The 25,724-nt window shown below is 44.4% G+C and overlaps 3 protein-coding genes and 3 non-coding genes across 9 annotated transcripts; 3 read left to right on the top strand and 3 right to left on the bottom strand.

Moving 5' to 3' along the window:
• Positions 1 to 1,044: 1,044 nt before the first annotated feature.
• Positions 1,045 to 4,910, bottom strand: LOC124000143 (uromodulin-like). 2 transcript variants are annotated; one of them, XM_046306359.1, is made up of 9 exons: positions 4,721 to 4,910; positions 4,560 to 4,626; positions 4,360 to 4,467; positions 4,070 to 4,278; positions 3,696 to 3,853; positions 2,559 to 2,801; positions 2,180 to 2,354; positions 1,521 to 1,626; positions 1,045 to 1,200 (listed from the first exon to the last, which is right to left on the bottom strand). In XM_046306359.1, exons 1-9 carry the CDS (start codon positions 4,742 to 4,744, stop codon positions 1,082 to 1,084), a joined length of 1,209 nt encoding a protein of 402 aa, XP_046162315.1. In that variant the 5' UTR covers positions 4,745 to 4,910; the 3' UTR covers positions 1,045 to 1,081. The 2 variants fall into 2 exon arrangements, with proteins under 2 accessions (XP_046162315.1, XP_046162388.1); XM_046306432.1 differs by having other exon boundaries at positions 4,560 to 4,602; positions 4,721 to 4,909.
• Positions 4,911 to 8,258: 3,348 nt separating this feature from the next.
• On the top strand, positions 8,259 to 8,329 carry trnag-gcc. The gene has a single exon. It is a non-coding gene; the product is annotated as a tRNA-Gly (tRNA).
• A 617-nt stretch (positions 8,330 to 8,946) lies between these two features.
• Positions 8,947 to 9,017, top strand: trnag-gcc. The gene has a single exon. It is a non-coding gene; the product is annotated as a tRNA-Gly (tRNA).
• Positions 9,018 to 11,523: 2,506 nt separating this feature from the next.
• On the bottom strand, positions 11,524 to 15,342 carry LOC124000028 (uromodulin-like). 2 transcript variants are annotated; one of them, XM_046306153.1, is made up of 9 exons: positions 15,204 to 15,342; positions 15,043 to 15,109; positions 14,843 to 14,950; positions 14,553 to 14,761; positions 14,177 to 14,334; positions 13,040 to 13,282; positions 12,661 to 12,835; positions 12,002 to 12,107; positions 11,524 to 11,679 (listed from the first exon to the last, which is right to left on the bottom strand). In XM_046306153.1, the coding sequence occupies exons 1-9, from the start codon at positions 15,225 to 15,227 to the stop codon at positions 11,561 to 11,563; spliced, it is 1,209 nt and encodes a 402-aa protein (XP_046162109.1). In that variant the 5' UTR covers positions 15,228 to 15,342; the 3' UTR covers positions 11,524 to 11,560. The 2 variants fall into 2 exon arrangements, with proteins under 2 accessions (XP_046162109.1, XP_046162187.1); XM_046306231.1 differs by having other exon boundaries at positions 15,043 to 15,085; positions 15,204 to 15,323.
• Positions 15,343 to 18,742: 3,400 nt separating this feature from the next.
• On the top strand, positions 18,743 to 18,813 carry trnag-gcc. Its single transcript has one exon. It is a non-coding gene; the product is annotated as a tRNA-Gly (tRNA).
• Positions 18,814 to 21,092: 2,279 nt separating this feature from the next.
• LOC123999899 (uromodulin-like) lies at positions 21,093 to 24,959 on the bottom strand. Of its 2 annotated transcripts, none has more exons than XM_046305964.1 (9): positions 24,771 to 24,959; positions 24,610 to 24,676; positions 24,410 to 24,517; positions 24,120 to 24,328; positions 23,746 to 23,903; positions 22,608 to 22,850; positions 22,229 to 22,403; positions 21,571 to 21,676; positions 21,093 to 21,248 (listed from the first exon to the last, which is right to left on the bottom strand). In XM_046305964.1, exons 1-9 carry the CDS (start codon positions 24,792 to 24,794, stop codon positions 21,130 to 21,132), a joined length of 1,209 nt encoding a protein of 402 aa, XP_046161920.1. In that variant the 5' UTR covers positions 24,795 to 24,959; the 3' UTR covers positions 21,093 to 21,129. The 2 variants fall into 2 exon arrangements, with proteins under 2 accessions (XP_046161920.1, XP_046161991.1); XM_046306035.1 differs by having other exon boundaries at positions 24,610 to 24,652; positions 24,771 to 24,958.
• Positions 24,960 to 25,724: the final 765 nt, after the last annotated feature.

Below are 25,724 nucleotides of genomic sequence, written 5' to 3'. Positions count from 1 at the left end.
CTGGATGCAGTTTATCACAGTGCCATCCGTTTTGTCACTAAAGCACCTTATACCACCCACCACTGCGACTTGCATGCTCTAGTCGGCTGGCCCTCGCTACATATTCGCTGGCTCCAGGTCATCTACAAGGCCATGCTAGGTAAAGCTCCGCCTTATCTCAGTTCACTTGTCACGATGGCAACATCCATCCGTAGCACGCGCTTCAGCAGGTGTATCTCTGATCCCTAAAGCGAACACCTCATTTGGCCGCCTTTCGTTCCAGTACCAACTGCCTGTGACTGGAACGAATTGCAAAAAATATAGAAAAATCGCTGAAGTTGGAGACTTATCTCCCTCACCAACTTCAAACATCAGCTATCTGAGCAGCTAACCGATCGCTGCAGCTGCACATAGTCTATTGGTAAATAGCCCACCCATTTTCACCTACCTCATCCCCATACTGTTTTTATTTACTTTTCTGCTCTTTTGCACACCAATATCTCTACATGACCATTTATCACTCGTGTTAATCTGCAAAATTGTAATTATTCGCCTACCTCTTGCACACATTGTATATAGACTCCCCTTTTTTTCTACTGTGTTGACTTGTTAATTGGTTTACTCCATGTGTAACTGTGTTGTCTGTTCACACTGCTATGCTTTATCTTGGCCAGGTCACAGTTGCAAATGAGAACTTGTTCTCAACTAGCCTACCTGGTTAAATAAATAAGCCACCGCATGCCTCTTGCAGGCTATCCTGGATTACATTGATAGTCCAATAAACTCCCCTCCCCCTGGGGATGAATTATAGACCGACCCCTCAGTTGGCTCCTATTGCCATCTGCTGATAACTAAGAATCACTACACTATTTGATCAAATCGAGTGACACTATAATAGGAGTTGGTGTTTGATGAGACCAGTCATGATTTAAACCAGTAACTCATGTTTGAACTTGTTTGTAACCCACAGCCACATTGAACTACAGGGCTGAATGCTCAGTGCTCTGTGGTAAGTCATGTTTATAAAATGTCAAAGGCACAACATTTCTGCAGAGAGAGACTCAATTGTCATAGAAATTATTATTTTTATTCAAGTTGGATGTCAGCGGTTTGCTAGCTGTGACAGTCGTCGGTTTCCTGCCTTAGCGATGGTGATTAGGGCGAGGAGGAAGAGGCCCAGGACCCAGATGCCAGCCACAGGAATCATCAGCAGCAGCAGATCTGGAACAAAGTCAAGACTGTTGAAAACACCTCACACCACCCTGCCTCTAGCTGCAACATGAGCCCAGAGGGGTATACTACAATGTAAGATCAATGATTTAGCCAGCTAACGTGCCTAGTCTTACATAACCATTTTGAAAACTGAAAGAATGACTCAACCAAAAACATATACCCATGTTGAGCTTTTGTAGTATAGCCCTCTGGTCTACGTCACAATTGTTTTTTTTTAAATGCAGGCAAGTAGAGTGAGCAAGGGCAATATTTGAGCCCGGCAAGAATATATTTTCATCTTAATTAGATAACGAAACACAAATCCTTACTAGATTGGGGTCGGTCTGGTATGTCAATCCTGATTGGTCCATATGACAGTAGACCATGAGTTGGGTCTCCACGCACTGCTGCCCTCTTGGTTATAGATTTGCACTCCTGTAGCAGTAAAGCATTAATAAAAGACAATTTTGTATGCCATGCCAACTTCTGAAAAGGCATTTTCTTCATGAATAGAAATAATATTTGAGCATTTTTAACCCCTTTTGTCATCCCAATTTCATTGTATCCAAGTGGTAGTTAGTCTAGTCCCATTGCTGCGACTCCCGTACAGACTGTGGAGATGCGAAGGGCGAGAGCTGTGCGTCCTCCGAAACACAACTCCGCCGAACCGCACTGCTTCTTGACAATGCTTACTTAACCCGGAAGTCAGCCGCACCAACGTGTCGAAGGAAACACCGTACACCTGGCGACCGTGTCAGTGTGCATTGCGCCTGGCCTGCCACAGGAGTCGCTAGAGCACGATGGGACAAGGACAACCCGGCCAGCCAAACCCTCCCCTAACCCGGACAACACTGGGCCAATTGTGCGCCGCCTCATGGGTCTCCCGTTCGCAGCGACTAAACCTGGAATCGAACCAGGATCTGTAGTGACACAGCTAGCACCGCTATGCAGTGCCTTAGCCCGCTGCACCAAAGGCCAGTGAACTTACAGGAATGCAGGGTTCGTCATCGTCCAGGGAGCACAAGCGCACTGCGCAGTGCAGGTACAGGTCATGAGGCTCCACAACAAAGCGGAACATGTCAAAGCTGTACCGGATGGTTGAGGCCTCTCCATTGGCGCCCATTGTCGTATTGAGAAATGTGACAGTTTCGTCATTCACACACCTGTGAGGGGGAGTGTTTTGGGTTGAGTAAATCCAAGACATTCATCAAATTTAACACTATTCTGCCACAATTAGTCGGACATGCCAAATTGACCTCAGCTCAACTGAATTGCTCACAGCATGCTAAATGAGTTGTTCATGCCATGTTTCAAGAGCAGAAGTAGGCGTACATGTTCCCAGGGATAAATGTTGATTGTCCACTCACCCATTGCGCAGCAGGGTGTGAACTGAGCTGTCTGTCTGGTTGGGTTTGGGGGACTGTGTGGCCCAGCATTCATTCACCCTCAAGTGGAAGACGTCCTCCAGCTCCACGACCTTGATCTCCACATACACCCTGTCCCGGAGGTGGATCAGCGGTGAGCTTTGGAACGCCTCTGTGTAGGTGTGATCTGTGAAGAGGGCCATCTCCACCTTGGCATCCAACTCACCCATCCGAAACACAGTCTCACTGAACCAAAACAGCACAGGATTACTGTGAGAGAAATGCTTGTCATATCCACATTACCTGAACCGGAAGAACTCCTGCTTATAAATCAGTGGTTAGTCCGACATTACTCGCTGTCCCAGATGGCGGATAGCGGTTGCTACCTAGGTAGTATTAATAGCCGTTGCTACCTAGGTAGTATTAATAAAGGTAAAAATAAAACAAATTAAGGGTAAGCAAAATATTCACTCACTAAGTGAATATTCCTCAATGCCCCACTTGAAAGCCCCAACTGTCTTCTAAAAGTTCACGGCTAGGTGCAGGTGGTTAAAGTCAATACATTATCCTCAAGGAAGTAATGCAACAACGGTGTATGCCACCATCTTCCCCATTTCAAATCTTCTCCCATTGAGACAGACAAGTAAGTGTCATTCAACACAGCTTTATTTCTGAGTCACACTCATGACATGCAGCACTTGTGGACACCCACCTGTCTCAATCAATGAGAATAATTGAGATCAAGATTGCGTCACATGGCAAAAGTGAAATAAACAGCATTTTCTCAATTCCAACCAACCACCTACAACTAGCCATGGAGGGTTACAAAACAGTGGTGGCTTTCACAAAGGGAATTGAGAAATAATAACCAAGATTAGTATAACATTTACCTTTAACACCATCAACAGCTGGAACATCAGTAATGTCAGACTAGCAAGAATAACTCCTGGACCTATTGTATAGGCTCAAACTAGAGCCCAGAATTGTTCCTGGAGAGGAAACCCAGTATCAAATAATAAGGCAATGTGACAAATTGCATCTCAAGTGAGTCGACCTGTTAGGTCGTTCCAGTAATAGACCAAGACAAACTTCAAGTACATTAAGTTGTGATCAAAACAATTTTTAGAGAGTGGGCCTTACCTAGAGAAGGGGATGATGGGGTACGGCAAACTGACAGTGCGGATGTATGGGTAGATACACGTGTACTCAATTTTTATCATTGGGTCTCTTATTATATTTCCATAGACTTGAGGGGCCGACATGAGAGTTAAGGCGTATGCAATGTGAGTGATGTTTTTCTGTTGTAAAAAGAGAGAGCACAATGCCAGTAAAAACAAACTTCCAGCTTCATAAATAAGTCACCACTTGGACTTGCTGCGATAACAAGGGTAAACCTCTGCCCTCAAAATCGGCACATGACAACTATAGATCAGTGTGTTGAGCCTTGAGATTAGGCCTTTTCTGAGACAGGATTAACAAAGGATAATATGAAGTGTGGGATGAATCATACTTACCTCCAGTGGTTTACCGCCACAGGAAACATACTGATCCTTTGATATCCGCACAATGTAGTATGGGACATCAGACATGACCTCCTTTTGGGCACGACAAGACTCATTCTTCAAGTGCAGAGATTCCATAGGTACTTTGTAGTACTGGAAAAAGTCCTCATTCACCATGATAGTAATGTAGTCTTTGCCACACATGACATTGATGGTAGCAACTAAAATAAATTAAAACACAGTTTTAGAACAAATTCCAATAGAACTATTGTAGTTATTCTGGTCTACCAAAATGTTTAAACCTTTGTCACACAGGTCTCCATAGTAGCCAACAGCACATTTGCAGTTGCTTTTGTCGAGGGACAGCAAACACTTGGTTGTGTCAGTGCAGTGTGTGACAGTGCATATTCCTGAGAGAAAACATGACATCAATGGAGGCCACTCATGAAATTATCAAGTAAATACTCGCAAGCTATAGAAATCAGACAAATGTGTTTCTCACCAAGGACACGGTCACAGCAGAAAATGACGAGGACCAAAAATACCTGGTAAATTCCACAGCAATTAACCTACATGACATTTAACAGGTTTAATTAATTTTCTACATTGTAGTTTCTAAACGTGTCCTTTTGTTTCAATACAAGCATAACAGTATCTACACACCTTCAAGTTGAATTTGAGCGCCATTGGTTATTTGCAATCTGTTCCCAAAATATATATTTATTTTTGTACTGACTTGAATTACTGGAAGGTCAAAGTAACATAGCCCTGTCTGAAGAATACAAAAAAAAACGTAGCCTTATATACTCAACAGATCGAAAGCCCTGGAGCTGTAATTACCATAGACCTAGGTGATTACCTGAATGTAAAACACCTGTTTATTTATATCTGAGCAATAAGCCTACCCCCAGTCACACACCTTAATTTCCCTCGGAGTGCCCCAACTTCCTTCGAGTAACCTCATTGGCCAAGCACAGAAATGAAGTCACCCCATCTTTCCCAGCCTATCAGCAACCTAATTGCAGCAGTCAATTGCAGAACCCCTCCTATCCAGAAAAACAAACATTGCAGGGAGAGACATGGCTTAATAGAGAGGTTGATAATTTAGGGAATTTTAATTTCACAATGTTCGTCTCAATTCTTTTATGGTCTTCCAATGGAGATGGCCTAGGCCTACTAGTCGGACGGGCCGCCCTCAGGTGGTGAGGGTAGATAGGAACACTTATGTGAGAATGGTGTTCATTGACTACAGCTCAGCGTTCAACACCATAGTACCCTCAAAGCTCATCACTAAGCTAAGGACCCTGGGACTAAACACCTCCCTCTGCAACTGGATCCTGGACTTCCTGACGGGGCCCCCCAGGTGGTGAGGGTAGGTAGCAACACATCTGCCATGCTGATCCTCAACACAGCTCCGCAGGGGTGTGTGCTCAGTCCCCTCCTGTACTCCCTGTTCACCCATGACTGCATGGCCAGGCACGACTCCAATACCATCATTAAGTTTGCAGATGACACAACAGTGTCTGATCACCGGCAACGACGAGACAGCATATAGGGAGGAGGTCCGGAGACCTGGCCGGGTGGTGCCAGAATAACAACCTAACCCTCAACGTAACCAAGACTAAGGAGTTGATTGTGGACTACAGGAAAAGGAGGACCGAGCACGCCCCCATACTCATCGACAGGGCTGTAGTGGAGCAGGTTGAGAGCTTCAAGTTCTTTGGTGTCCACATCAACAACAAACTAGAATGGTCCAAACACACCAAGACAGTTGTGAAGAGGGCACGACAAAGCCTATTCCTCCTCAGGAAACTAAAAGGATTTGGCATGAGTCCTGAGATCCTCAAAAGGTTCTACAGCTGCAACATCGAGAGCATCCTGACTGGTTGAATCACTGCCTGGTATGGCAATTGCTCGGCCTCTGACCTTAAGGCACTACAGAGGGTAGTGCGTACGGCCCATTACATCACTGGGGCTAAGCTGCCTGCCATCCAGGACCTCTACACCAGGCGGTGTCAGAGGAAGGCTATAAAAATGGTCAAAGACCCCAGCCACCCAAGTCATAGACTGTTCTCTCTATACCGCATGGCAAGCGGTACCGGAGTGCCAAGTCTAGTACAAAAAGGCTTCTCAACAGTTTTTACCCCCAAGCCATAAGACTCCTGAACAGGTAATCGAATGTCTACCCGGACTATTTGCATTGTGTGCCCCCACCAACCCCTCTTGTTACGCTGCTGTTACTCAGTTTATCATATATGCATAGTCACTTTAACTATACATTCATGTACATACTACCTCAATTGGGCCGACCATCCAGTACTCCCGCACATTGGCTAACCGGACTATCTGCATTGTGTAATGGATATTGCTCTTATATGTCATTTCATAATGTAGTTAACCTGTCCGAACTGTATTTGCCAGCTGCTGTCTGGAGCGCACGTGCCAAGACCCCAGTTGCTATATAACAGATTTTGTGACAAAACCATCGATGGAAACCCATTTAACTTGTATTTTTCAAACGTAAAATGGGAATTTAACCACAAAAGTAATTGTTATGTCCACTACACCATCGCTCACAGACTTCTATCCTCAATAAATCCGATTGGTAGAAATGCATTTCTGGTGGGAAATACAATTTTTTTAAAGCACATTTTAGAATATTCGCATGAAAATATGTCGCAAATTAGATGGAAACCTCGCTAGTGATTACGTGTATTGCACACAAGTGGCATCCAATTTCAAATGTAAACGTGGGGGGGGACTATTTTTGAGTTGTCTACTCTAGATAACGTAGTGAAACGTTTCGGTGCGTGTGTCGGCGTTGCCTATGTGAGATGTCAAACCACAGATTTGACAGTGCTTCCATTTATTTGCACGTGCTGTTCAAAACAGATCTCCAGATCGGCGCTTGACTAGCCGCCCTTCTGGGAAGTCATGTGATCCGGGTCGTATGGCTACATGAGCAAGCCTGTTAGGACTAAGCGCTGCATTTTGTCAATAGCTTTCCACGCGCAGATGTAACAGGTTATGCAAATTATAATTTAAAAACCTGATTATTAACCGAGCTGTCAAGTTCCCATTTAACAACTCTGAAAATGGTCACAAACTTTTCGCCTTTGCCTCCAGACGAGCTCTCTGAAAGGAGGAAGGTTGCTGCTCTAGAAAAGCAGCAACCTGATGATGTGAGAGTTTGCCCCCGGTGATGCTCAACCGTAAAGCCCGCTGGAGAGCTTTACGGTTGAGGGCGGAGCAGTTGCCCGCCAGGATGCTCTCGATTGTGCATCTATAGAAGTTTGTGAGACCTGAGCTGCTAATAGTAAGCCTATAGATATATATACATTTTCCTACTCATCTATTACTGCTGCAATGCTTGTTGTAGCACTGAGTGGAAATAGGAAGATGGCACATTTTTATGGCTTATAAAAGTGTTGAATACAAAGTGTTGAAAGTGCTGAGTAAGAACTTAAACATGAACTCTTTCATCAAAACAGCAGCTCTTTGCTATATTCATTGACAGTCTCTCTCTAGTCATAGTTTTGAAATCTCACAGTATCAATTTTGCTGTAACTTTCTTTTACGCCTGCTACGTAAAAATCGGACACAACGGAGTTTGAGAAATTCCTTGTTCCATGACAATGGTGTTTTTCTGTTTTTAGTTTAGAGTGGAAGCCAAATTCCTTTTGGACCTTGTGTACATTTTTACTAACGACATGGCACTGACTTTGAGTAAAGCCATGTGTATGCGGATGACTCTACATTATACACGTCAGCTACTACAGCGACTGAAATGACTGAAAGCATTGTATTTGGAAGGAAACACTCACTAAACCCTAAAGCTCAACTAAATCTTGTAATAAGTCACGGGGAAACTGAGCAAGTTTAGATGACTAAACTGCTTGCAGTAACCCTAGATTGTAAACTGTCATGTTCAAAACATATTGACGCAGTAGTAGCTAAGACAGGGAGAAGTCTGTCTATAATAAAGCGATGCTCTACCTTCTTAACAACACTATCAACAAGGCAGGTCCTACAGTTTTGTGGCACCTTGACTACTGTTTGAAGAGACTGTTTTACCGGAAAATCGGGCACAACGGAGTTTGAGAAATTCCTTGTTCCCTGACAATGGTGTTCTTCTGTTTTTAGTCACTCCACTCTACTCGCATTGTTTGAGGCTGGGAACCACTTTTTGTAGTCTATCTAAGCATTGGTGGTTCAGTGGTAGAATTCTCGCCTGCCACGCGGGAGGCCCGGGTTCGATTCCCGGCCAATGCATGTTCCATTTTAGGGCGACAGGTAGTGTTTTCAGACCGCGCCAGTGACTGTTACTTGTAAAAGAGTCTTAGGGCTAGAGTGGAAGCCAAATTCCTTTTGGACCTTGTGTACATTTTTACTAACGACATGGCACTGACTTTGAGTAAAGCCATGTGTATGCGGATGACTCTACATTATACACGTCAGCTACTACAGCGACTGAAATGACTGAAAGCATTGTATTTGGAAGGAAACACTCACTAAACCCTAAAGCTCAACTAAATCTTGTAATAAGTCACGGGGAAACTGAGCAAGTTTAGATGACTAAACTGCTTGCAGTAACCCTAGATTGTAAACTGTCATGTTCAAAACATATTGACGCAGTAGTAGCTAAGACAGGGAGAAGTCTGTCTATAATAAAGCGATGCTCTACCTTCTTAACAACACTATCAACAAGGCAGGTCCTACAGTTTTGTGGCACCTTGACTACTGTTTGAAGAGACTGTTTTACCGGAAAATCGGGCACAACGGAGTTTGAGAAATTCCTTGTTCCCTGACAATGGTGTTCTTCTGTTTTTAGTCACTCCACTGTACTCGCATTGTTTGAGGCTGGGAACCACTTTTTGTAGTCTATCTAAGCATTGGTGGTTCAGTGGTAGAATTCTCGCCTGCCACGCGGGAGGCCCGGGTTCGATTCCCGGCCAATGCATGTTCCATTTTAGGGCGACAGGTAGTGTTTTCAGACCGCGCCAGTGACTGTTACTTGTAAAAGAGTCTTAGGGCTAGAGTGGAAGCCAAATTCCTTTTGGACCTTGTGTACATTTTTACTAACGACATGGCACTGACTTTGAGTAAAGCCATGTATATGCGGATGCCTCTACATTATACACGTCAGCTACATTTACATTTACATTACATTTAAGTCATTTAGCAGACGCTCTTGAAATGATTCACCTTATGACATCCAGTGGGACAGTCACTTAACAATAGTGCATCTAAAACTTAGGGGGTGGGGTGAGAGGGATTACTTAACCTATCCTAGGTATTCCTTAAAGAGGTGGGGTTTCAGGTGTCTCCGGAAGGTGGTGATTGACTCCGCTGTCCTGGCGTCGTGAAAGTTTGTTCCACCATTGGGGGGCCAGAGCAGCGAACAGTTTTGACTGGGCTGAGCGGGAACTGTACTTTCAGTGGTAGGGAGGCTAGCAGGCCAGAGGTGGATGAACGCAGTGCCCTTGTTTGGGTGTAGGGCCTGATCAGAGCCTGGAGGTATGAGGTGCCGTTCCCTCACAGCTCCGTAGGCAAGCAAAGATGCGCGCTTCAACTGGAAGCCAGTAGGAGCGGGGTGACGTGAGAGAACTTGGGAAGGTTGAACACCAGACGGGCTGCGGCGTTCTGGATGAGTTGAAGGGGTTTAATGGCACAGGCAGGGAGCCCTTTTAATCCAGACGGGAGATGACAAGTGCCTGGATTGTGGACCTGCGCCAGCTTCCTGTGTAGGGTCGTACTCTGCGGATGTTGTAGAGCATGAAACATGGGAACGGGCCACCGCCTTGATGTTAGTTGAGAACGACAGGGTGTTGTCCAGGATCACGCCAAGGTTCTTGGCGCTCTGGGAGGAGGACACAATGGAGTTGTCGACCGTGATGGCGAGATCATGGGCGGGCAGTCCTTCCCGGGAGGAAGAGCAGCTCCGTCTTGCCGAGGTTCAGCTTGAGGTGGTGATCCATCATCCACACTGATATGTCTGCCAGACATGCAGAGATGCGATTCGCCACCTGGTCATCAGCTACTACAGCGACTGAAATGACTGCAACACTCAAAGAGCTGCAGTTAGTTTCAGAGTGGGTAGCAAGGAGTAAGTTAGCCCTAAATATTTATAAAACTAAAAGCATTGTATTTGGAACAAAACACTCACTAAACCCTTAAGCTCAACTAAATCTTGTAATAAGTCACGTTGAAATTGAGCAAGTTGAGATGACTAAACTGTTTGGAGTAACCCGTCATGGTCTCGCCTGCCACGCGGGAGGCCCGGCCAATGCATGTTCCATTTTAGGGCGACAGGTAGTGTTTTCAGACCCCGCCAGTGACTGTCACTTGTAAAAGAGTCTTAGGGCTAGAGCGGAAGCCAAATTCCTTTTAGACCGTGTGTACATTTTTACTAACGACATGCCACTGACTTTGGGTAAAGCCATGTGTATGCGGATGACTCTACACGTCAGCTACTACAGCGACTGAAATGACTGAAAGCATTGTATTTGGAACAAAACACTCACTAAACCCTAAAGCTCAACAAAATCTTGTAATAAGGTCATCTACAAGGCCATGCTAGGTAAAGCTCCGCATTCTCAGTTCACGATGGAAACACCCATCCGTAGCAGGTGTATCTCACTGATCATCCCTAAAGCCAACACCTCATTTGGCCGCCTTTCGTTCCAGTACTCTGCTGCCTGTGACTGGAACGAATTGCAAAAATATATAGAAAAATCGCTGAAGTTGGAGACTTATCTCCCTCACCAACTTCAAACATCAGCTATCTGAGCAGCTAACCGATCGCTGCAGCTGCATAGTCTATTGGTAAATAGCCCACCCATTTTCACCTACCTCATCCCCATACTGTTTTTATTTACTTTTCTGCTCTTTTGCACACCAATATCTCTACATGACCATTTATCACTCGTGTTAATCTGCAAAATTGTAATTATTCGCCTACCTCTTGCACACATTGTATATAGACTCCCCTTTTTTTCTGTGTTGACTTGTTAATTGGTTTACTCCATGTGTAACTGTGTTGTCTGTTCACACTGCTATGCTTTATCTTGGCCAGGTCACAATTGCAAATGAGAACTTGTTCTCAACTAGCCTACCTGGTTAAATAAATAAGCCACCGCATGCCTCTTGCAGGCTATCCTGGATTACATTGATAGTCCAATAAACTCCCCTCCCCCTGGGGATGAATTATAGACCGACCCCTCAGTTGGCTCCTATTGCCATCTGCTGATAACTAAGAATCACTACACTATTTGATCAAATCGAGTGACACTATAATAGGAGTTGGTGTTTGATGAGACCAGTCATGATTTAAACCAGTAACTCATGTTTGAACTTGTTTGTAACCCACAGCCACATTGAACTACAGGGCTGAATGCTCAGTGCTCTGTGGTAAGTCATGTTTATAAAATGTCAAAGGCACAACATTTCTGCAGAGAGAGACTCAATTGTCATAGAAATTATTATTTTTATTCAAGTTGGATGTCAGCGGTTTGCTAGCTGTGACAGTCGTCGGTTTCCTGCCTTAGCGATGGTGATTAGGGCGAGGAGGAAGAGGCCCAGGACCCAGATGCCAGCCACAGGAATCATCAGCAGCAGCAGATCTGGAACAAAGTCAAGACTGTTGAAAACACCTCACACCACCCTGCCTCTAGCTGCAACATGAGCCCAGAGGGGTATACTACAATGTAAGATCAATGATTTAGCCAGCTAACGTGCCTAGTCTTACATAACCATTTTGAAAACTGAAAGAATGACTCAACCAAAAACATATACCCATGTTGAGCTTTTGTAGTATAGCCCTCTGGTCTACGTCACAATTGTTTTTTTTTTTAAATGCAGGCAAGTAGAGTGAGCAAGGGCAATATTTGAGCCCGGCAAGAATATATTTTCATCTTAATTAGATAACGAAACACAAATCCTTACTAGATTGGGGTCGGTCTGGTATGTCAATCCTGATTGGTCCATATGACAGTAGACCATGAGTTGGGTCTCCACGCACTGCTGCCCTCTTGGTTATAGATTTGCACTCCTGTAGCAGTAAAGCATTAATAAAAGACAATTTTGTATGCCATGCCAACTTCTGAAAAGGCATTTTCTTCATGAATAGAAATAATATTTGAGCATTTTTAACCCCTTTTGTCATCCCAATTTCATTGTATCCAAGTGGTAGTTAGTCTAGTCCCATTGCTGCGACTCCCGTACAGACTGTGGAGATGCGAAGGGCGAGAGCTGTGCGTCCTCCGAAACACAACTCCGCCGAACCGCACTGCTTCTTGACAATGCTTACTTAACCCGGAAGTCAGCCGCACCAACGTGTCGAAGGAAACACCGTACACCTGGCGACCGTGTCAGTGTGCATTGCGCCTGGCCTGCCACAGGAGTCGCTAGAGCACGATGGGACAAGGACAACCCGGCCAGCCAAACCCTCCCCTAACCCGGACAACACTGGGCCAATTGTGCGCCGCCTCATGGGTCTCCCGTTCGCAGCGACTAAACCTGGAATCGAACCAGGATCTGTAGTGACACAGCTAGCACCGCTATGCAGTGCCTTAGCCCGCTGCACCAAAGGCCAGTGAACTTACAGGAATGCAGGGTTCGTCATCGTCCAGGGAGCACAAGCGCACTGCGCAGTGCAGGTACAGGTCATGAGGCTCCACAACAAAGCGGAACATGTCAAAGCTGTACCGGATGGTTGAGGCCTCTCCATTGGCGCCCATTGTCGTATTGAGAAATGTGACAGTTTCGTCATTCACACACCTGTGAGGGGGAGTGTTTTGGGTTGAGTAAATCCAAGACATTCATCAAATTTAACACTATTCTGCCACAATTAGTCGGACATGCCAAATTGACCTCAGCTCAACTGAATTGCTCACAGCATGCTAAATGAGTTGTTCATGCCATGTTTCAAGAGCAGAAGTAGGCGTACATGTTCCCAGGGATAAATGTTGATTGTCCACTCACCCATTGCGCAGCAGGGTGTGAACTGAGCTGTCTGTCTGGTTGGGTTTGGGGGACTGTGTGGCCCAGCATTCATTCACCCTCAAGTGGAAGACGTCCTCCAGCTCCACGACCTTGATCTCCACATACACCCTGTCCCGGAGGTGGATCAGCGGTGAGCTTTGGAACGCCTCTGTGTAGGTGTGATCTGTGAAGAGGGCCATCTCCACCTTGGCATCCAACTCACCCATCCGCATCACAGTCTCACTGAACCAAAACAGCACAGGATTACTGTGAGAGAAATGCTTGTCATATCCACATTACCTGAACCGGAAGAACTCCTGCTTATAAATCAGTGGTTAGTCCGACATTACTCGCTGTCCCAGATGGCGGATAGCGGTTGCTACCTAGGTAGTATTAATAGCCGTTGCTACCTAGGTAGTATTAATAAAGGTAAAAATAAAACAAATTAAGGGTAAGCAAAATATTCACTCACTAAGTGAATATTCCTCAATGCCCCACTTGAAAGCCCCAACTGTCTTCTAAAAGTTCACGGCTAGGTGCAGGTGGTTAAAGTCAATACATTATCCTCAAGGAAGTAATGCAACAACGGTGTATGCCACCATCTTCCCCATTTCAAATCTTCTCCCATTGAGACAGACAAGTAAGTGTCATTCAACACAGCTTTATTTCTGAGTCACACTCATGACATGCAGCACTTGTGGACACCCACCTGTCTCAATCAATGAGAATAATTGAGATCAAGATTGCGTCACATGGCAAAAGTGAAATAAACAGCATTTTCTCAATTCCAACCAACCACCTACAACTAGCCATGGAGGGTTACAAAACAGTGGTGGCTTTCACAAAGGGAATTGAGAAATAATAACCAAGATTAGTATAACATTTACCTTTAACACCATCAACAGCTGGAACATCAGTAATGTCAGACTAGCAAGAATAACTCCTGGACCTATTGTATAGGCTCAAACTAGAGCCCAGAATTGTTCCTGGAGAGGAAACCCAGTATCAAATAATAAGGCAATGTGACAAATTGCATCTCAAGTGAGTCGACCTGTTAGGTCGTTCCAGTAATAGACCAAGACAAACTTCAAGTACATTAAGTTGTGATCAAAACAATTTTTAGAGAGTGGGCCTTACCTAGAGAAGGGGATGATGGGGTACGGCAAACTGACAGTGCGGATGTATGGGTAGATACACGTGTACTCAATTTTTATCATTGGGTCTCTTATTATATTTCCATAGACTTGAGGGGCCGACATGAGAGTTAAGGCGTATGCAATGTGAGTGATGTTTTTCTGTTGTAAAAAGAGAGAGCACAATGCCAGTAAAAACAAACTTCCAGCTTCATAAATAAGTCACCACTTGGACTTGCTGCGATAACAAGGGTAAAAACCTCTGCCCTCAAAATCGGCACATGACAACTATAGATCAGTGTGTTGAGCCTTGAGATTAGGCCTTTTCTGAGACAGGATTAACAAAGGATAATATGAAGTGTGGGATGAATCATACTTACCTCCAGTGGTTTACCGCCACAGGAAACATACTGATCCTTTGATATCCGCACAATGTAGTATGGGACATCAGACATGACCTCCTTTTGGGCACGACAAGACTCATTCTTCAAGTGCAGAGATTCCATAGGTACTTTGTAGTACTGGAAAAAGTCCTCATTCACCATGATAGTAATGTAGTCTTTGCCACACATGACATTGATGGTAGCAACTAAAATAAATTAAAACACAGTTTTAGAACAAATTCCAATAGAACTATTGTAGTTATTCTGGTCTATCAAAATGTTTAAACCTTTGTCACACAGGTCTCCATAGTAGCCAACAGCACATTTGCAGTTGCTTTTGTCGAGGGACAGCAAACACTTGGTTGTGTCAGTGCAGTGTGTGACAGTGCATATTCCTGAGAGAAAACATGACATCAATGGAGGCCACTCATGAAATTATCAAGTAAATACTCGCAAGCTATAGAAATCAGACAAATGTGTTTCTCACCAAGGACACGGTCACAGCAGAAAATGACGAGGACCAAAAATACCTGGTAAATTCCACAGCAATTAACCTACATGACATTTAACAGGTTTAATTAATTTTCTACATTGTAGTTTCTAAACGTGTCCTTTTGTTTCAATACAAGCATAACAGTATCTACACACCTTCAAGTTGAATTTGAGCGCCATTGGTTATTTGCAATCTGTTCCCAAAATATATATTTATTTTTGTACTGACTTGAATTACTGGAAGGTCAAAGTAACATAGCCCTGTCTGAAGAATACAAAAAAAACGTAGCCTTATATACTCAACAGATCGAAAGCCCTGGAGCTGTAATTACCATAGACCTAGGTGATTACCTGAATGTAAAACACCTGTTTATTTATATCTGAGCAATAAGCCTACCCCCAGTCACACACCTTAATTTCCCTCGGAGTGCCCCAACTTCCTTCGAGTAACCTCATTGGCCAAGCACAGAAATGAAGTCACCCCATCTTTCCCAGCCTATCAGCAACCTAATTGCAGCAGTCAATTGCAGAACCCCTCCTATCCAGAAAAACAAACATTGCAGGGAGAGACATGGCTTAATAGAGAGGTTGATAATTTAGGGAATTTTAATTTCACAATGTTCGTCTCAATTCTTTTATGGTCTTCCAATGGAGATGGCCTAGGCCTACTAGTCGGACGGGCCGCCCTCAGGTGGTGAGGGTAGATAGGAACACTTATGTGAGAATGGTGTTCATTGACTACAGCTCAGCGTTCAACACCATAGTACCCTCAAAGCTCATCACTAAGCTAAGGACCCTGGGACTAAACACCTCCCTCTGCAACTGGATCCTGGACTTCCTGACGGGCCGCCCCCAGGTGGTGAGGGTAGGTAGCAACACATCTGCCATGCTGATCCTCAACACAGCTCCGCAGGGGTGTGTGCTCAGTCCCCTCCTGTACTCCCTGTTCACCCATGACTGCATGGCCAGGCACGACTCCAATACCATCATTAAGTTTGCAGATGACACAACAGTGTCTGATCACCGGCAACGACGAGACAGCATATAGGGAGGAGGTCCGGAGACCTGGCCGGGTGGTGCCAGAATAACAACCTAACCCTCAACGTAACCAAGACTAAGGAGTTGATTGTGGACTACAGGAAAAGGAGGACCGAGCACGCCCCCATACTCATCGACAGGGCTGTAGTGGAGCAGGTTGAGAGCTTCAAGTTCTTTGGTGTCCACATCAACAACAAACTAGAATGGTCCAAACACACCAAGACAGTTGTGAAGAGGGCACGACAAAGCCTATTCCTCCTCAGGAAACTAAAAGGATTTGGCATGAGTCCTGAGATCCTCAAAAGGTTCTACAGCTGCAACATCGAGAGCATCCTGACTGGTTGAATCACTGCCTGGTATGGCAATTGCTCGGCCTCTGACCTTAAGGCACTACAGAGGGTAGTGCGTACGGCCCATTACATCACTGGGGCTAAGCTGCCTGCCATCCAGGACCTCTACACCAGGCGGTGTCAGAGGAAGGCTATAAAAATGGTCAAAGACCCCAGCCACCCAAGTCATAGACTGTTCTCTCTATACCGCATGGCAAGCGGTACCGGAGTGCCAAGTCTAGTACAAAAGGCTTCTCAACAGTTTTTACCCCCAAGCCATAAGACTCCTGAACAGGTAATCAAATGTCTACCCGGACTATTTGCATTGTGTGCCCCCACCAACCCCTCTTGTTACGCTGCTGTTACTCAGTTTATCATATATGCATAGTCACTTTAACTATACATTCATGTACATACTACCTCAATTGGGCCGACCATCCAGTACTCCCGCACATTGGCTAACCGGACTATCTGCATTGTGTAATGGATATTGCTCTTATATGTCATTTCATAATGTAGTTAACCTGTCCGAACTGTATTTGCCAGCTGCTGTCTGGAGCGCACGTGCCAAGACCCCAGTTGCTATATAACAGATTTTGTGACAAAACCATCGATGGAAACCCATTTAACTTGTATTTTTCAAACGTAAAATGGGAATTTAACCACAAAAGTAATTGTTATGTCCACTACACCATCGCTCACAGACTTCTATCCTCAATAAATCCGATTGGTAGAAATGCATTTCTGGTGGGAAATACAATTTTTTTTTAAAGCACATTTTAGAATATTCGCATGAAAATATGTCGCAAATTAGATGGAAACCTCGCTAGTGATTACGTGTATTGCACACAAGTGGCATCCAATTTCAAATGTAAACGTGGGGGGGGGACTATTTTTGAGTTGTCTACTCTAGATAACGTAGTGAAACGTTTCGGTGCGTGTGTCGGCGTTGCCTATGTGAGATGTCAAACCACAGATTTGACAGTGCTTCCATTTATTTGCACGTGCTGTTCAAAACAGATCTCCAGATCGGCGCTTGACTAGCCGCCCTTCTGGGAAGTCATGTGATCCGGGTCGTATGGCTACATGAGCAAGCCTGTTAGGACTAAGCGCTGCATTTTGTCAATAGCTTTCCACGCGCAGATGTAACAGGTTATGCAAATTATAATTTAAAAACCTGATTATTAACCGAGCTGTCAAGTTCCCATTTAACAACTCTGAAAATGGTCACAAACTTTTCGCCTTTGCCTCCAGACGAGCTCTCTGAAAGGAGGAAGGTTGCTGCTCTAGAAAAGCAGCAACCTGATGATGTGAGAGTTTGCCCCGGTGATGCTCAACCGTAAAGCCCTCTGGAGAGCTTTACGGTTGAGGGCGGAGCAGTTGCCCGCCAGGATGCTCTCGATTGTGCATCTGTAGAAGTTTGTGAGACCTGAGCTGCTAATAGTAAGCCTATAGATATATATACATTTTCCTACTCATCTATTACTGCTGCAATGCTTGTTGTAGCACTGAGTGGAAATAGGAAGATGGCACATTTTTATGGCTTATAAAAGTGTTGAATACAAAGTGTTGAAAGTGCTGAGTAAGAACTTAAACATGAACTCTTTCATAAAAACAGCAGCTCTTTGCTATATTCATTGACAGTCTCTCTCTAGTCATAGTTTTGAAATCTCACAGTATCAATTTTGCTGTAACTTTCTTTTACGCCTGCTACGTAAAAATCGGACACAACGGAGTTTGAGAAATTCCTTGTTCCATGACAATGGTGTTTTTCTGTTTTTAGTTTAGAGTGGAAGCCAAATTCCTTTTGGACCTTGTGTACATTTTTACTAACGACATGGCACTGACTTTGAGTAAAGCCATGTGTATGCGGATGCCTCTACATTATACACGTCAGCTACTACAGCGACTGAAATGACTGAAAGCATTGTATTTGGAAGGAAACACTCACTAAACCCTAAAGCTCAACTAAATCTTGTAATAAGTCACGGGGAAACTGAGCAAGTTTAGATGACTAAACTGCTTGGAGTAACCCTAGATTGTAAACTGTCATGTTCAAAACATATTGACGCAGTAGTAGCTAAGACAGGGAGAAGTCTGTCTATAATAAAGCGATGCTCTACCTTCTTAACAACACTATCAACAAGGCAGGTCCTACAGTTTTGTGGCACCTTGACTACTGTTTGAAGAGACTGTTTTACCGGAAAATCGGGCACAACGGAGTTTGAGAAATTCCTTGTTCCCTGACAATGGTGTTCTTCTGTTTTTAGTCACTCCACTCTACTCGCATTGTTTGAGGCTGGGAACCACTTTTTGTAGTCTATCTAAGCATTGGTGGTTCAGTGGTAGAATTCTCGCCTGCCACGCGGGAGGCCCGGGTTCGATTCCCGGCCAATGCATGTTCCATTTTAGGGCGACAGGTAGTGTTTTCAGACCGCGCCAGTGACTGTTACTTGTAAAAGAGTCTTAGGGCTAGAGTGGAAGCCAAATTCCTTTTGGACCTTGTGTACATTTTTACTAACGACATGGCACTGACTTTGAGTAAAGCCATGTATATGCGGATGCCTCTACATTATACACGTCAGCTACTACAGCGACTGAAATGACTGCAACACTCAAAGAGCTGCAGTTAGTTTCAGAGTGGGTAGCAAGGAGTAAGTTAGCCCTAAATATTTATAAAACTAAAAGCATTGTATTTGGAACAAAACACTCACTAAACCCTTAAGCTCAACTAAATCTTGTAATAAGTCACGTTGAAATTGAGCAAGTTGAGATGACTAAACTGTTTGGAGTAACCCGTCATGGTCTCGCCTGCCACGCGGGAGGCCCGGGTTCGATTCCCGGCCAATGCATGTTCCATTTTAGGGCGACAGGTAGTGTTTTCAGACCCCGCCAGTGACTGTCACTTGTAAAAGAGTCTTAGGGCTAGAGCGGAAGCCAAATTCCTGGACCTTGTGTACATTTTTACTAACGACATGCCACTGACTTTGAGGTAAAGCCATGTGTAAGCGGATGTTCAGTCTACATTATACACGTCAGCTACTACAGCGACTGAAATGACTGAAAGCATTGTATTTGGAACGAAACACTCACTAAACCCTAAAGCTCAGTGACTAAATCTTGTAATAGAGTCTTAGGGAAACTGGAAGCAAATTTTTTGACCTTGTGTACATTTTTAAACGACATGTTCAAAACACTGACTTAGTAGTAAAGCCATAATATGCGATGCTCTACCTTCTTAACATCACTATCAACAAGGCAGGTCCTACAGTTTTGTGGCACCTGCAACACTGTTTGAAAGACTGTTTTACCGGAAAATGGGCACAACGGAGTTTGAGAAATATTTGTTCCCTAACAAGCTGTTTTTGGAACAAGTCACTCACTAAACTCGCATTGTTTGAGGCTGGGAACCACTTTTTGTAGTCTATCTAAGCATTGGTGGTTCAGTGGTAAGTCATGGTCTCGCCTGCCACGCGGGAGGGAGGCCCGGCCAATGCATGTTCCATTTTAGGGCGACAGGTAGTGTTTTCAGACCCCGCCAGTGACTGTCACTTGTAAAAGAGTCTTAGGGCTAGAGTGGAAGCCAAATTCCTTTTGGACCGTGTGTACATTTTTACTAACGACATGCCACTGACTTTGAATAAAGCCATGTGTATGCGGATGACTCTACACGTCAGCTACTACAGCGACTGAAATGACTGAAAGCATTGTATTTGGAACAAAACACTCACTAAACCCTAAAGCTCAACAAAATCTTGTAATAAGGTCATCTACAAGGCCATGCTAGGTAAAGCTCCGCATTCTCAGTTCACGATGGAAACACCCATCCGTAGCAGGTGTATCTCACTGATCATCCCTAAAGCCAACACCTCATTTGGCCGCCTTTCGTTCCAGTACTCTGCTGCCTGTGACTGGAACGAATTGCAAAAAAATATATAGAAAAATCGCTGAAGTTGGAGACTTATCTCCCTCACCAACTTCAAACATCAGCTATCTGAGCAGCTAACCGATCGCTGCAGCTGCACATAGTCTATTGGTAAATAGCCCACCCATTTTCACCTACCTCATCCCCATACTGTTTTTATTTACTTTTCTGCTCTTTTGCACACCAATATCTCTACATGACCATTTATCACTCGTGTTAATCTGCAAAATTGTAATTATTCGCCTACCTCTTGCACACATTGTATATAGACTCCCCTTTTTTCTACTGTGTTGACTTGTTAATTGGTTTACTCCATGTGTAACTGTGTTGTCTGTTCACACTGCTATGCTTTATCTTGGCCAGGTCACAATTGCAAATGAGAACTTGTTCTCAACTAGCCTACCTGGTTAAATAAATAAGCCACCGCATGCCTCTTGCAGGCTATCCTGGATTACATTGATAGTCCAATAAACTCCCCTCCCCTGGGGATGAATTATAGACCGACCCCTCAGTTGGCTCCTATTGCCATCTGCTGATAACTAAGAATCACTACACTATTTGATCAAATCGAGTGACACTATAATAGGAGTTGGTGTTTGATGAGACCAGTCATGATTTAAACCAGTAACTCATGTTTGAACTTGTTTGTAACCCACAGCCACATTGAACTACAGGGCTGAATGCTCAGTGCTCTGTGGTAAGTCATGTTTATAAAATGTCAAAGGCACAACATTTCTGCAGAGAGAGACTCAATTGTCATAGAAATTATTATTTTTATTCAAGTTGGATGTCAGCGGTTTGCTAGCTGTGACAGTCGTCGGTTTCCTGCCTTAGCGATGGTGATTAGGGCGAGGAGGAAGAGGCCCAGGACCCAGATGCCAGCCACAGGAATCATCAGCAGCAGCAGATCTGGAACAAAGTCAAGACTGTTGAAAACACCTCACACCACCCTGCCTCTAGCTGCAACATGAGCCCAGAGGGGTATACTACAATGTAAGATCAATGATTTAGCCAGCTAACGTGCCTAGTCTTACATAACCATTTTGAAAACTGAAAGAATGACTCAACCAAAAACATATACCCATGTTGAGCTTTTGTAGTATAGCCCTCTGGTCTACGTCACAATTGTTTTTTTTTTTAAATGCAGGCAAGTAGAGTGAGCAAGGGCAATATTTGAGCCCGGCAAGAATATATTTTCATCTTAATTAGATAACGAAACACAAATCCTTACTAGATTGGGGTCGGTCTGGTATGTCAATCCTGATTGGTCCATATGACAGTAGACCATGAGTTGGGTCTCCACGCACTGCTGCCCTCTTGGTTATAGATTTGCACTCCTGTAGCAGTAAAGCATTAATAAAAGACAATTTTGTATGCCATGCCAACTTCTGAAAAGGCATTTTCTTCATGAATAGAAATAATATTTGAGCATTTTTAACCCCTTTTGTCATCCCAATTTCATTGTATCCAAGTGGTAGTTAGTCTAGTCCCATTGCTGCGACTCCCGTACAGACTGTGGAGATGCGAAGGGCGAGAGCTGTGCGTCCTCCGAAACACAACTCCGCCGAACCGCACTGCTTCTTGACAATGCTTACTTAACCCGGAAGTCAGCCGCACCAACGTGTCGAAGGAAACACCGTACACCTGGCGACCGTGTCAGTGTGCATTGCGCCTGGCCTGCCACAGGAGTCGCTAGAGCACGATGGGACAAGGACAACCCGGCCAGCCAAACCCTCCCTAACCCGGACAACACTGGGCCAATTGTGCGCCGCCTCATGGGTCTCCCGTTCGCAGCGACTAAACCTGGAATCGAACCAGGATCTGTAGTGACACAGCTAGCACCGCTATGCAGTGCCTTAGCCCGCTGCACCAAAGGCCAGTGAACTTACAGGAATGCAGGGTTCGTCATCGTCCAGGGAGCACAAGCGCACTGCGCAGTGCAGGTACAGGTCATGAGGCTCCACAACAAAGCGGAACATGTCAAAGCTGTACCGGATGGTTGAGGCCTCTCCATTGGCGCCCATTGTCGTATTGAGAAATGTGACAGTTTCGTCATTCACACACCTGTGAGGGGGAGTGTTTTGGGTTGAGTAAATCCAAGACATTCATCAAATTTAACACTATTCTGCCACAATTAGTCGGACATGCCAAATTGACCTCAGCTCAACTGAATTGCTCACAGCATGCTAAATGAGTTGTTCATGCCATGTTTCAAGAGCAGAAGTAGGCGTACATGTTCCCAGGGATAAATGTTGATTGTCCACTCACCCATTGCGCAGCAGGGTGTGAACTGAGCTGTCTGTCTGGTTGGGTTTGGGGGACTGTGTGGCCCAGCATTCATTCACCCTCAAGTGGAAGACGTCCTCCAGCTCCACGACCTTGATCTCCACATACACCCTGTCCCGGAGGTGGATCAGCGGTGAGCTTTGGAACGCCTCTGTGTAGGTGTGATCTGTGAAGAGGGCCATCTCCACCTTGGCATCCAACTCACCCATCCGCATCACAGTCTCACTGAACCAAAACAGCACAGGATTACTGTGAGAGAAATGCTTGTCATATCCACATTACCTGAACCGGAAGAACTCCTGCTTATAAATCAGTGGTTAGTCCGACATTACTCGCTGTCCCAGATGGCGGATAGCGGTTGCTACCTAGGTAGTATTAATAGCCGTTGCTACCTAGGTAGTATTAATAAAGGTAAAAATAAAACAAATTAAGGGTAAGCAAAATATTCACTCACTAAGTGAATATTCCTCAATGCCCCACTTGAAAGCCCCAACTGTCTTCTAAAAGTTCACGGCTAGGTGCAGGTGGTTAAAGTCAATACATTATCCTCAAGGAAGTAATGCAACAACGGTGTATGCCACCATCTTCCCCATTTCAAATCTTCTCCCATTGAGACAGACAAGTAAGTGTCATTCAACACAGCTTTATTTCTGAGTCACACTCATGACATGCAGCACTTGTGGACACCCACCTGTCTCAATCAATGAGAATAATTGAGATCAAGATTGCGTCACATGGCAAAAGTGAAATAAACAGCATTTTCTCAATTCCAACCAACCACCTACAACTAGCCATGGAGGGTTACAAAACAGTGGTGGCTTTCACAAAGGGAATTGAGAAATAATAACCAAGATTAGTATAACATTTACCTTTAACACCATCAACAGCTGGAACATCAGTAATGTCAGACTAGCAAGAATAACTCCTGGACCTATTGTATAGGCTCAAACTAGAGCCCAGAATTGTTCCTGGAGAGGAAACCCGAGTATCAAATAATAAGGCAATGTGACAAATTGCATCTCAAGTGAGTCGACCTGTTAGGTCGTTCCAGTAATAGACCAAGACAAACTTCAAGTACATTAAGTTGTGATCAAAACAATTTTTAGAGAGTGGGCCTTACCTAGAGAAGGGGATGATGGGGTACGGCAAACTGACAGTGCGGATGTATGGGTAGATACACGTGTACTCAATTTTTATCATTGGGTCTCTTATTATATTTCCATAGACTTGAGGGGCCGACATGAGAGTTAAGGCGTATGCAATGTGAGTGATGTTTTTCTGTTGTAAAAAGAGAGAGCACAATGCCAGTAAAAACAAACTTCCAGCTTCATAAATAAGTCACCACTTGGACTTGCTGCGATAACAAGGGTAAACCTCTGCCCTCAAAATCGGCACATGACAACTATAGATCAGTGTGTTGAGCCTTGAGATTAGGCCTTTTCTGAGACAGGATTAACAAAGGATAATATGAAGTGTGGGATGAATCATACTTACCTCCAGTGGTTTACCGCCACAGGAAACATACTGATCCTTTGATATCCGCACAATGTAGTATGGGACATCAGACATGACCTCCTTTTGGGCACGACAAGACTCATTCTTCAAGTGCAGAGATTCCATAGGTACTTTGTAGTACTGGAAAAAGTCCTCATTCACCATGATAGTAATGTAGTCTTTGCCACACATGACATTGATGGTAGCAACTAAAATAAATTAAAACACAGTTTTAGAACAAATTCCAATAGAACTATTGTAGTTATTCTGGTCTATCAAAATGTTTAAACCTTTGTCACACAGGTCTCCATAGTAGCCAACAGCACATTTGCAGTTGCTTTTGTCGAGGGACAGCAAACACTTGGTTGTGTCAGTGCAGTGTGTGACAGTGCATATTCCTGAGAGAAAACATGACATCAATGGAGGCCACTCATGAAATTATCAAGTAAATACTCGCAAGCTATAGAAATCAGACAAATGTGTTTCTCACCAAGGACACGGTCACAGCAGAAAATGACGAGGACCAAAAATACCTGGTAAATTCCACAGCAATTAACCTACATGACATTTAACAGGTTTAATTAATTTTCTACATTGTAGTTTCTAAACGTGTCCTTTTGTTTCAATACAAGCATAACAGTATCTACACACCTTCAAGTTGAATTTGAGCGCCATTGGTTATTTGCAATCTGTTCCCAAAATATATATTTATTTTTGTACTGACTTGAATTACTGGAAGGTCAAAGTAACATAGCCCTGTCTGAAGAATACAAAAAAAAACGTAGCCTTATATACTCAACAGATCGAAAGCCCTGGAGCTGTAATTACCATAGACCTAGGTGATTACCTGAATGTAAAACACCTGTTTATTTATATCTGAGCAATAAGCCTACCCCCAGTCACACACCTTAATTTCCCTCGGAGTGCCCCAACTTCCTTCGAGTAACCTCATTGGCCAAGCACAGAAATGAAGTCACCCCATCTTTCCCAGCCTATCAGCAACCTAATTGCAGCAGTCAATTGCAGAACCCCTCCTATCCAGAAAAACAAACATTGCAGGGAGAGACATGGCTTAATAGAGAGGTTGATAATTTAGGGAATTTTAATTTCACAATGTTCGTCTCAATTCTTTTATGGTCTTCCAATGGAGATGGCCTAGGCCTACTAGTCGGACGGGCCGCCCTCAGGTGGTGAGGGTAGATAGGAACACTTATGTGAGAATGGTGTTCATTGACTACAGCTCAGCGTTCAACACCATAGTACCCTCAAAGCTCATCACTAAGCTAAGGACCCTGGGACTAAACACCTCCCTCTGCAACTGGATCCTGGACTTCCTGACGGGCCGCCCCCAGGTGGTGAGGGTAGGTAGCAACACATCTGCCATGCTGATCCTCAACACAGCTCCGCAGGGGTGTGTGCTCAGTCCCCTCCTGTACTCCCTGTTCACCCATGACTGCATGGCCAGGCACGACTCCAATACCATCATTAAGTTTGCAGATGACACAACAGTGTCTGATCACCGGCAACGACGAGACAGCATATAGGGAGGAGGTCCGGAGACCTGGCCGGGTGGTGCCAGAATAACAACCTAACCCTCAACGTAAC

The sequence above is a fragment of the Oncorhynchus gorbuscha genome, linkage group LG01 (assembly GCF_021184085.1).
Source record: "Oncorhynchus gorbuscha isolate QuinsamMale2020 ecotype Even-year linkage group LG01, OgorEven_v1.0, whole genome shotgun sequence".
In the NCBI taxonomy this organism is placed as follows: Eukaryota; Metazoa; Chordata; class Actinopteri; order Salmoniformes; family Salmonidae; genus Oncorhynchus; species Oncorhynchus gorbuscha.
The sequence above is the reverse complement of the archived record's forward strand: the minus strand, read 5'-3'. Positions and strand labels throughout refer to the sequence as shown.